Source organism: Trichosurus vulpecula, chromosome 2 (assembly GCF_011100635.1).
Source record: "Trichosurus vulpecula isolate mTriVul1 chromosome 2, mTriVul1.pri, whole genome shotgun sequence".
NCBI classification, from domain to species: Eukaryota; Metazoa; Chordata; class Mammalia; order Diprotodontia; family Phalangeridae; genus Trichosurus; species Trichosurus vulpecula.
In genome coordinates, this window is record NC_050574.1 from 249,126,916 (window position 1) to 249,139,648 (window position 12,733).

The following is a 12,733-nucleotide window of genomic DNA, read 5'->3' on the forward strand; positions in this document are numbered from 1 at the left end:
AGATTGTTTAGACTTAAAGAAAATGTTAATAATACAAATCAAACTTAAAAGTGGGTGTGCATACTTTCCACCGCCCCCACCCCAGATAGCCCTGTTGATAAACATTTACTAGTATAAATATTGCTTAAGCTCAGCAGGACAAGAGAAGATTCAGGGAATGAGGTTGTCATCAGACTGGAGGCCTGGTGACTGTGGGCTAACAATAATAATAGCAACGATGATGATGATGATGATGATTGGCATTTATATAGTGCTTTAAATTTTGTAAATTTAAAGCACTATATAAATATCCGTTATCTCATTTGAGCCTCACAACATCCCTTTGAAAGTCGATTTAAGGAATCACAACTTTCAATAAAGAAGAGGGCAACGCATAGTGGGCATAGGCAGACAGAAACATTTTAAAGATGAAGCATATTAGAGAAGTGGCTTAGGGAATAGGAGTATCCTGAAGGAAATGTATGTTCAGAAAAGGAGGGAGACCAGTTATGTGCTGAGAGAAAGGGGTCAGAAATGGATAGGCTGAATGCTCCACTGGTACTCACAAAATATAAAAAGACCTAGAGGAAAGTACATTGGGTTGATCATATGAGAAAAAATCATACAGGATAAGAGGGCATGTAGTGTGTACCAATAGAGGGATTTTCCAAATGGATAAGATCAGAGACTCACTAAAGCACTGGTGTATAAACTGACAAATACTCTTCAGAAAAAAAAAAAACACCAAGGGAAAAACAGTATCAATGTATATTGTGACTATTACCATCAGAGTGTTTCTCAGTTGAATTTTGGTGGCTTCTTTTAAATTAGTCATCAGGATTTAATTATAGGGAGATGTAGAACTCTTATGACAAATCTACCATTTCTACATTCATCTTTTAAAAATGTATATGATAGAAAAGACTAAGAAATATGTGTGCAAAGTAATCACTATTCTGTAAAAACAATGCTTCATTTAACTGTATTTAAGCTTGTGGCTTTTGCCAGTGACTAGTATATACTGTTTTGCACATACATTATAGTAGATACAGTAACCAATATTGTTGATTCGACTTTGTCAGCTTTTGTAATCATGAAAAAAATTTTCCTGATAATTTTTCAATATTTAAAAATTCTTCAAGCCCACAAGTGCCTATAATTTAGCAAGGAGAATTGCTTCCATTAGGCTTTCTGTCATATAGAGAGTGCTGTTCTTCTGGAATGAATGGTTAGGATTTCATTACCTTGGTGAAGGCATATCCAAAGAGTGAGCCAATCTTTCATAAAGATAAGGTTTCCTAAAGAGTTTGCATTCTTTGAAGAGAAAAGGACCATGAAATAGGTAACTAAACAATGAGGGGAGAGTAACTAGTACATAAAATGGAGGATGGAGGCAACAATGTTGAAGGAAAAAAAATCAAGAGTTGAGAGGAAGGCATAAGGATGGAGAAAAACACAAGTTCCTCATCCTTGGGGGTCTTCAAAACCTGGATTACCACTTTTCAGATATGTTAGAGTGGGGATTCCTTTTGCATATAGTTTGAAACTAGTGACCTTGGAGGTTTCTCTCAATTCCCAAATTCTGTGATTCTTCAACATAATCAAAACTTGGTAAACATTATGAACCACAACTTTTGTTCTTCCCTCCTCCCCAACCCCCAATCTTCCAGTGTTTCTGTTATCTTTTTTTTTTTTTTTTTGGTCTGTGACCAATTGAAAATGAAATGGCTTTCACAGAGACACATCTAAGACCAACGTCAAATTAGTGATTTTTGGCAATTTCTTTTGTATGGAACTTGTCTTTTCACAATGAAATCAACTGAAATTATCTACCACTATCTAATGCAACAAGTGACAAGACAGGGATTTTGGTTTCTTTTTAGTATTTTTATACATTGGGAGGAACAGAATATCCCTTTGACATGTGGATTTTTACAGGTGTAGCCCACATGAGCAATACTACTAGTCAGCAATATATTGTAGATGAACAAGCCTTCCCTGTACTTATTAACCTCCTGAGACATCATCCATCTCTTCAGATTAAGGTTTGTATAAAGGATTTTAACATTTTCTTCTGATGTCATAAAAAACATCTGGAATAGTATCTTCTGAGAATCTTTTTGTTTATGCAATTATAAAATCTAAAAATTCGACCACTTAATGATGCTTCTGGGGTTCTGATTGTGTGCACTAAACAATGCTTCTACTAGGTCAAATTTTTATTAAAATTTAATTTACTTTTCTGAAAAAAATTTTAGTCATGATCAGAAATACTGTATTTATTCACAAATTTCCCTTTCTGTTTTGCACTTATTTTACTACTAAAACAGGGGAGTAGGGAGGAAGGTGGAGCTTATGTGGTGACATTGCTTATACACTGGCAAATTCTGGCAGATTTTCAACATTATTTTCTGCTTCCTGGGCTGCCATTGCTAGCAATCTCTAGCAGTGCAGTTTCAGAGTGACGCATCTGAAGGAATAGTATAAGTAGTGAAAGAGCTATAGTTGATTTTTCCATTTATTTTCATCAAATAACCTTTAATTAACACTGTAGCAAGCCTTTAGAAAATCAAGACTAATTCTATGAACAATTTTATTCAAGGAAGAAATTATACAAAGGGGAAAAATATTTTCCTAAAACCGCAAGTGAGGAAATGATTATTTGTTGGGAGTTGAGGGGAAACATGAGTAAATATGGTACTGCTTCATTTTGATAAACTGTACTTGGGGCGGAGCCAAGATGGCGGCTGGTAAGCACGGACTAGAGTGAGCTCCGTACCAAAGTCCCTCCAAAGACCTATGAAAATGGCTCTGAACCAATTCTAGAACGGCAGAACCCACGGAACAGCAGAGGGAAGCAGGGCTCCAGCCCAGGACAGCCCGGATGGTCTCTGGGTGAGCTCTATTCCACACGGAGCTGGGAGCTGGGAGCTGGGAGCTGGGAACGGAGTGGAGCAGAGCCCAGCCTGAGCGGCGTGGACGATCCAGACCAGAAGCTGGGTGGAGGGGGCCCTAGCGCCCTGAATATGTGAGCTGCGGCAGTTACCAGACCCCTCGACCCACAAACACCAAAGACTGCGGAGAAGGTTAGTGGGAAAAGCTGCGGGAGTGGAAGGAGTTCGCGGTTCGGCTTCCAGCCCCGGGGGCAGCGGAGGTGGGGCAGCTACAGCTGTTGTTACTTCCAGCTCCAGGCCCACCTGGTGGGAGGAATTAGGTGGCGGATCACAGCAGGGATGCACAGCCTGCCGAAGATCTGAGCCCAGTCTGGACTGGGGGTCCTTGGGGAAGGAGGAGTGCGGCTCTGACAGAGCTGGCACCTTCCCCCCAAACGTAGAACATAGAACTCTGTAATCTACAAGCAGTCATACCCCACTGGAAAACTCAAGGGTCAAGTTAGTTGGTTGGGAATATGGCCAGGCAGCGAAAACGTGCCCAGATTCAGTCTCAGACTTTGGATTCTTTCTTTGGTGACAAAGAAGACCAAAACATACAGCCTAAAGAGGACAACAAAGTCATAGAGCCTACAACCAAAGCCTCCAAGAAAAACATGAACTGGCCCCAGACCATAGAAGAACTCAAAAAGGATTTGGAAAAGCAAGTTAGAGAAGTAGAGGAAAAATTGGGAAGAGAAATAAGAAGGATGCGAGAAAACCATGAAAAACAAGTCAATGACTTGCTAAAGGAGACCCAAAAAAATACTGAAAAATACACTGAAGAAAACAACACCTTGATAAACTGTACTTGTTATCAGAGGGGGTATAATTATAGACTATGGAGCAATTTTAGTGAGGGAGATGTGAGTTGATCTAGAAAACTTTCCAAGATGTCATTTTTCTTATTATTTTTGTCATATTAATTACAGTTAGTAAATTATTAGGGTCTTGCTAACCTTTTTCAAAGCACATGCAAAAACTCCATAAGAATATGAAAAATGTACAAGAGAAATATTTTCTCATTTTAGATTAGAAAACTCCTATTTCAGAGGAAATATTAAGTTGCACTTACATACAAATGTATTTTAGTGATGTAGAATTTGCAATTTTTTATTTTTGTTTTTGCCAAAAAGGGGAAAAACAAAACAGTTACAATAAAAAATATTTTCACAAAATAAAAAATAAATAATTCATCTTGGATACAACATAGATACCAATACAGCACAGGTTTAAGATGCAATAATTTTAAAATGAAATCTTTTTTTAAACTAATTTTTTTTTTTACATTTTAAGTTCTAAACTGTTTCCCTCCTTCCCTATCCTGCACTAGAGAAGGCCACCACTTGACATAGATATATACACGAATATATGTATATTACATATATATTATACATATATTATCTATTATATATCCATTATATATGTATACACACATACACATATTTATATATGTATATATACACATATTTATATATGTATATATATACACATATATATGAAACCAAACTATGGATACTTCTATTTATTAGTTCTAAGATAAAATCTTTCAAAGCACATGCAAAAACCCATAAGAATATGAAAAACGTATAAGAGATATTTTCTCACTTTAAATGAGAAGACTTATTTCAGAGGAAATATTAAACTACACTTACCTACGTACAAATCTATTTTAGTGATGTAGAATTAGCAATTTTTCATTTTATTTTTGCCAAAAGGGGGACAAACTAAACAGTTACAACAAAAAATAAGTATTTTGCAAATAATTCATTTTGGATGCAATACAGATGTACCAATAAGTACAGATTTAAGATGCAATAATTTTAAAACAAAATCTTTCAAAGAAATGCAGCATAATGATATCATACTTATTTGTACCTGTCTTCCATGGGAAACATTCTAATTTGGTGTTAGAGCCTTTTGGCTCTAGTTTGAGTTTATGTATTCAATGGCACTCCCTTCCCTCCTCTACCTGCAAGGGCAAGAAAACTTTTATCTCCGTATCATTCCTAGTTCTCTACCTAAATATTTGCTCTTCCAGAGCTTAGAAGCTAGTTGCTCCAACTGCCAGATAACAGATTCCAAAAGAACTTCTGGGTCCCTCAGGAAGTTGTCTGACAAGATGCAGAATAGTTCTAGCTCAAATAGTTCACTTGAGCAAACATTCATTTGCACGTGTTGCTGTCCCCAGCTGATGGGGCAAGACATCTGTATTGGTGTTTCATTAGTGCAAAATTTAATGGCATTGTGTACGAGCACAGGGGAGAGCAAACATTTCCATCTATTCATCTTTTTAAAAGAGATCAGGTGCAATGTATAGAGTCCTGGACTTGGAGTCAGGACGATCTGGGCTTTAATTCTGCCATGGACGTTGACTAATTGTGCAAACCTGAGCAAGTCACAACTTCACAAAGCCTCTGTTTCCCTGTTTGTAAGATGCGAATAACAGCACTGAACTCACAGGGTTATTATGTAGTGTTATATACAAATGGGCTATCATTGTAACTGCTTAGAAAATGGACTAGTGGGTATTATATTTAGAATAGGTAAAAAATGATGATGACAGTAATAATAGCTAACATTTATATAGTGCTTCCCATGTACCAGGAGCTTTAAAATTATTGTCTCATTTGATCCTCACAACAACCCTGGGAGGTAAGGGCTGTTATTATCCCCATTTTAGAGATGAAGAAATTAAGGCAAACAGAAGTTAAGTGCATTGCCCAGGGTCACACAGCTATTAAGTATCTGAGGCTGGATTTGAACTTGGGTCTTACTGACTTCAGGCCCAGTGCTCTATCCACTGTGCCACCTAGCTGCCCCTTGACTGATGATGATGGTGATGATGATATTTATGTAGCTCTTTAGGATTTACAAAGTGCTTTAAACACAGTAGCTCATTTAATATAGATAATATTATTTTATTGTGCCTTACAGACAATGGGCATCTTATAAATATTTTGACTGATTCACTTAATTCTTTGGATAAATTATTAGTAATTAATAACATGAATTTTTTTAAAACAACATATTCAGGTTGAAGTGGCATGTGCATTGGCTTGCATTGTCCTGAAGAATGATAAATTGCAAGATATATTGCAAGAAGAAGAAGGTTTTAAGTATGATGATGTCCTTTATCTTCTTCATTCACCAGATAAGGTACTTCAAAGACACTATTTATTTTTGTTTTTATTAATTAATTTTTAGTTTTCAACATTCACTTCCATAAGACTTTGACCTCTAAATTTTCTCCCCTTCCCTTCCCTCCCCTCTCCCCAAGACGGAATGCAATCTGATATAGGCTCTACATATACATTCATATTAAACGTATTTTCACATTAGTCCTGTTGTAAAGAAGAATTAGAACCAATCAGAAGAACCATAAGAAAGAAGCAAAAAAAAAAAAGAGTAAATAGTATGCTTTGATCTGCATTCAGACCTTACAGTTCTTTTTCTGGATGTGGACAGCATTTTCCATTGTGGGTCTTTTGGAGTTGTTGAGAAGAGCTAAGTCCATCAGTCAGTCATCACACAATGTTGCTGTTTCTGTGTACAATGTTCTCCTGGTTCTGCTCACTTCACTCAGCATCAGTTCATATACATCTTTCAGGTTTTTCTGAAATCTGTCTGCTCCTCATTTCTTATAGCACAATAGTATTCCATTACATTCATATACCACAACTTGTTCAGTCATTCCCCAATTGATGGACATCCCCTCAATTTCAAGTTCTTGGACACCACAAAAAGAGCTGCTATAAATATTTTTGTACATGTGGTTCCTGTCTCCATTTTTATGATCTCTTTGGGAAACAGAACTCGAAGTGGTCCCGTATACTACTGTTATAAAATGTTTATACTATATAATAGCCCCATAAAATAAACTATTACAATTGGAAGGGAACTTACAGACAGTATAGTGCAATCCCCTCATTTTACAGTTGATGTCCCAAAGGGTAAGGCTTGGGTTTCTAAGTTCTAAGGCTCTAGGTTTCCTAAGTTCTGATCCTTTGCTCCTTGAAAAATTTAAATTGTAATTCATTTGTAAAGTACTTTTAAGGTATACAAAGCTTTTCTCACAATAATTTTTAGAGTTAGGCTGTACAAGTATTGTTCCCATTTCACAGATGATAAAACTGAGAAACAGGGAGGCTAAATGGCTTGTCCAGAGTTACACAGTTAGAAAGGACTTTAGAATATAATTCCAGTGCTAAGTCTCTGATGCAAAAGTAATTCTCAGTAATTTTCCATGGACGTTGGGTAATAACTATAATATAAATTTACCATGAAAGTTTCTTTAATAACACTTAAGGTCACCTTCCCATCCCCCCAAACTGTAAACCCATCAAATAATCCTGAGTTAAGTTTATCAGAACTTGTGGTAGTTCAGATTTATAATCATCATCAATTTCCTTAGTGAGATCAATTTGTAACCCCTCTACATCTTAGTAAGAAGTTTCCTGAGTTGCTGGGGCCCCCCAAAATTGATACTCAGTTTTTCAAATTGTTGGCTTGGTGGCTAACTACCAGTGACTTGGTAGCTCATCTGAAGATAGGCCTCCGTGACCTTGGCTAGGCTGGTCAAAAGATGATTATCAGGAGACTTGAAGCCTTTCCAGTTTCTGGGGACCAGCTAGAACTTACTGACACAACCTTTACGACCTCAGAGTCACCTCTATAAGATGAGGCACTGGAATAAGCCTTTAGTAGAGGATGATGTAAAAGTCTCCATGTGTTACCTCTGGCCTTGAAATTTGGAGAAGGGGCAAAATAAGTATTAAAAGTAAAATTTCCACTGAATGATTTATTTATTTTAATTTTATTTTTTTTTTGCAGGGGGGAAGGCAGGGCAATTGGGGTTAAGTGACTTGCCCAAGGTCCAGCTAGCAAGTGTGTAAAGTGTCTGAGGCCGCATTAGAACTCAGGTCCTCCGCTCTACTCACTGCTCCACCTAGCTGCCCGGAATGATTTATTTTTGTAAAACCTTTGCCACACCACAATACCTAATAATGGGAATAATTTCTAGAACCCCTTCTGTCATCATCAGATTCATCCTAGTGGTGCTAGTCAGCAAGACCCTAACTATGCCTGGTCTTATTTTGGGAGATTTTATTGTGAGCATTTCGGTCTTTACCCCAACTTGTATATAGTAATGCAATAATTCTTTTCACACAAACCACACACACACACACACACACACACACACACACACACACACACACCTCCCAAATTTAGACTTGGAATAGTTATTCGAATTCTTCCTGAACCACCAGAGTAAGTCTGGAGATCACAGGGACTCTGGAGTAGTTTCTGTGGTGGTTGTGGGTTAACAAAGTAAACAATTTAGCTCTATAACATAACCTAATGGATAAAAATGTCAACAATTCCATAATAATTTATTAAGCCTTTACTTAGGCACTGTGTTAAGTCCTAGAAATACAAATACAAGCTAAAGGAGAGTCCCTGCCCTTGAGAAGCCCACTTTCTAATGGGAGAAGATAACACAAAAAAGCAACATGAAAAGTGTGAGGGGTGTGGGGGGAAGAAGGAAAAAGAAGTACCTGCTTGTGGGGTATGATGGAGGAAATCTGGAAAGTGAGTCAGGAGCAGAAACGAGTGAACATGACTAACTTGGGCACAGTGCTTAAAATGGAGGTTCTGAGTGGAACCAATCAATTATATGAAGGGAGCACAGTGAACTTCTGGGCTGAGAAGCCTGCTCTGGCATAGCAGGGAAAGTCTGTAGAGTCAGAAGCAGAACTCAGAAAGGAGTGAAGGAATGTCCAAATAAATTGCAATGGTAGCAATTAATCAATAAGCATTTATAAAGTGCCTACTATGTGCTGGGCACTAAGCTAAGCCCTGGGGATTCAAAGAGAGGCATAAGATAGTCCCTGCCCTCAAGGAACTTACAATCTGGGGAGACAAGCAAACAATTATGTACAAACTATATACAAGATAAATGAGAAATAATTATCAGAAGTAGTGGTCTCAACACTGCTGCTCATAAAAGGGCAAGGGATTCAGAACAGAGAGGCAGATTTGAAGTGAACAACTGCTTAAGCTTGTATCTGGGACTGGATTTGAATTTCTAAACCACAGCTCAAAATATCCTGGCCAGTGATGGAAGGCAACTAGTAAAAACCAGTGAGAAGTTATTTATCTAGAGACTTGAAAATCAAATCAAAAGTTTAAACTTAAAAGAGGAAGTGAGAGAATATTGTCTATACATATCCACCAAGAAGGATAAAAAGAGTTCCAATGTTGGAAGAAGAGCAAGATGGGCACACTGAAGATCATAGGAGACAATATTTTAAAAAGGAATCAACAGTAGAACCCATGGCCTCATATTTATATATGCAGATACACAAAGTATGGGTAAATAAGCAAGAGGAACTAGAGATCCTAATTCGAGGAGGCAAATCTGACCTTACAGATAATTGTTGAGGCTGGTGAGACATGGTGACTGGTATATGACTTTGGAAGGGTTTTTATCTTATTCACAATAAAAAGAATAAAGATTTTGTGGAGGTGGAGTGGGAAGGGCAGGAAAGGAGGAAGGAGTACTATTGTACAATAAATAAGTAATATTTCTTCATGTGAGGACATCAAGGAATCAGAGGAGGAAGAATGTTTGGATAAAGATCAACAGAGGCAAAAACAGAAACAAAATTTTCATTGGGGTAGACTATAAAACAGTTGGACAGAAAGGGAAAATAGATGAAGAATTTAGGAAACATCACAAGCTTGGTACAAAGGCATGAGACAGTAGTGATGGGGGACTTCAATGACTCAGACACCTACTTGAGTTGCTGAGTGGAAATAACAGGACCCTTGGAGAAGATGAAAGCTTCCTCTTAGAATTTGTGATGAAGGAGAGGAAAGTTGGGCATAGAGTATAGCATGCACAGCAGATTTGCAGAGAGTAGATTTCAAAGGGTTCAAAAGGAAGGATAAGTCGTGACTGATGGACTAAAATTCTATGGGGGTAGTCAGGCCAGGATAGATAGGAGGTTTTTGAGAATGAAATTCAGAAGACACAAAGAAAAACAATTTCATTTGAGAGGAAAAAGGGAATTGTCTGAAGGGATTGATGTAGAAACACAGGTAAGGCAGTTGTTCAACTGTTATTTTGCTTATATTCTTTCAAGGAGAAAGATTTTGGACTGGAAAGAACAGAACAAAAATGATTATATCAGCTAAGACACAAGATAAGTGGGCAAGAGGCCACCAGCTGTCCTTGACAAGTTCAAGCCATTGACCCAGCTGTTCAGTATTGAGTGCCTATCAGATCCTTGAAGGATCATGGCAAAGAGGAGAAGTCCTAGAGCAGGGGTTCTTAACCATTTTTTTGTGTCATGGACCCTTTGGAAGTCTGGTGAAGCTGATGGACCCCTTTCCAGAATATTGTTTTTTAATGCATATAATAAAATACATGAATTATAAAGTAAACCAATTATACTGAAATATAGTTATCAAAGTTTTTCTTAAAAACACATGTTCGTGTATGCCAGGTTAGGAACACCTACACTAGAGGATTGGGAAAGGGTCAATATTATCCTGATTTCAAAAAAAGTGAAGAGAACAGAAACTGAAAACTAGGGGCCAGTGAGCTGAATTTGTTTTTGGAAAAATCCTAGAACATAATGTTACAGGGAGCAGCCCATGCCAAATTAATCTATGTTCCTTTTTAGACAGGATTACTAGATTTTAAGATGTCCAATGAAAACCAAATATTTAGAAATATTTCTGACATCAGTTCAAAGGAATACTGTAGACAGTTCAATAAGATTTTAGCAAAGGAGTCTCATGTTATTTATGTTGAAAAGATGACGAGACGTGGGCTAGTTAAGAGTTCACCTAGGTAGATTTGGGACTGATGTAACGATCAGACTCAAAGAGCCATCATAAATGTCAACTTAGCAGAAGTCTCCCATGGCATGCCGCTGGAAACTGTGCTTGGTAACCCCATGCTGCTTAACACTTGAATCAATAACTTGAAAATAAAGGCATGAATAAGATGCTTATCAGACTTGCAGATGGCACAAAACTGAGAGGCACAGATAATATAATGTAACATTAGACTAAATTGAATAAGAAAATTTAACAGGGAGAAATACAAAGTCTTAAATGTCTTCAAAAAGTGGATTTCACAAATCTAAGATTTGGCCAGAGGGATAAGGGGGTAAGATAGGAACAAACAGTCACACATCTCAAAAAAAGATCTCAAGGTTTTAGTGGGCACCAAGTTTAACACGAATCAACAGCATGTTATATCAGCCAAGAAAGTTAAGGCAATAGTCAGCTTGAGAGAGGCATTAGCCCAGGACCAGCCTGCCCTCCTCAGGTGACATTTCGAGTATTGTGCTGACTTCTGGGTTCCACATTATTAGAAAGACCACTGATAGGTTGAAGAGATTCCAAAGGAGGGTGACCAAGGGGGTGAGAAGGCTCAAGTTCATGCCATATGATGACTGGTTGAAGAAACTGAAGATGATTAGGGCCATCAAGTTGAAGAATATTAGAGTATCAATAAATCAAATGTTAAGCACCTACCACGGCACTGTATTAAATACTAAGAATTAGACAAAGTCCAAAGTAAAAAGGGGTGACTCCAAAGGTGTTGGGTTGCCCCTCCCTGGAAGTCTTTAAGCAATGGCTGGATATCCACTTGTAAGGTATGTCATAGAGGGGATTCTTGGTCACAGACGGAAAAGGTGTTGGAAGAGAACTGTGATATCTCTGCCAAGTTTGGTTTTCTGCTTTCGTTAAGGCCTATCTTTTGTACTCTTTCTATACCAACTGGGTTTCAATAACATAAAAGGATTCTGGTGTGGGAATTCCCCGCACCAATGTAGATTGCAACCTGTCTAACTTTGCAACACACTGTAATGGATAGAGAGTTGTTCTGAGAGCCAGGAGAAGACCTGGGTTCAAGTCCCACACTTGATAGACACTGGTTAGATAACCCTGGGCAAGTCATAGCCTCTCAGTGCTCTAGGAAACTCTATAAGGCTGTAAGTTGCAGAGAAGATGACGACCTGTATTGGTAGAAGGAATTTCTTCATACAGAACTTCCATATATCAGTGAAATCCTAAATCCAATCTCTATCCCTTAGTCTAGTTTATGAATTAAATGTTGCATATTTTACTAATTCACTAATTTGTGGATATGATAAAAATGACCTAAAATATGTTTTTCTTGTTTCTAGGATATCTGCTTAAGAGCAGGCTATGCAATAGCACTTTTTGCATTCAATAATCGCTATCAACAGTACCTAATACTGGAAAGTGGGGCAATTACAATATCTATTTTTGAACCTTTTCTAAAATCGGATATTGAGACTGAAAGGGCCATGGCAGCATTTCAGGTATAGAAGTAGATTATAGTTCCTAAATCCTAAATTTAGCACAATATTGCAAATAATTTGAAAAACCTTCCCCCAAATTTTGATGTGTTAAATTTGTATTTGCCTTGTCCATTAATCTTTGTTTCCCCCTAAAATCCCATGTCCCAAATAGATGGATTAATTTGCTAGCAGCAAATTAAGCATAGTTAAAAAATTATACAACACATGCAGGATATTAATACAAAACCAATAAAAATTCTAAGAGGAATAAAAGATAAAAGAACATGCATCAGTTATTATATATATCACTGAACACAATATAACTTCATGCAAAGCACACAGTGCATGGGTGCTAAGCACTGGTGTTACTGTCTATTTACATGTGTAACATTTATCTCCAGTTTCACTGGGGTCATGTCAAATTAGTCTGATCATTAGCCAGATAGCCCTGCTCTTCTATGACTTGCTAACCTATCT

General features: G+C 37.5%; 1 protein-coding gene across 1 annotated transcript in view; it reads left to right on the forward strand.

Annotated features, from left to right (window-relative positions):
* The window catches only part of ANKAR (ankyrin and armadillo repeat containing), a 95,902-nt gene that overhangs the window by 75,209 nt on the left and 7,960 nt on the right, over positions 1 to 12,733 (forward strand). Inside the window, exons 15-17 of the mRNA XM_036742439.1 lie at positions 1,918 to 2,024; positions 5,946 to 6,068; positions 12,119 to 12,277. Coding sequence (XP_036598334.1) covers positions 1,918 to 2,024; positions 5,946 to 6,068; positions 12,119 to 12,277 — 389 coding nt within the window. The remainder of the gene's footprint in view (positions 1 to 1,917; positions 2,025 to 5,945; positions 6,069 to 12,118; positions 12,278 to 12,733) is intronic.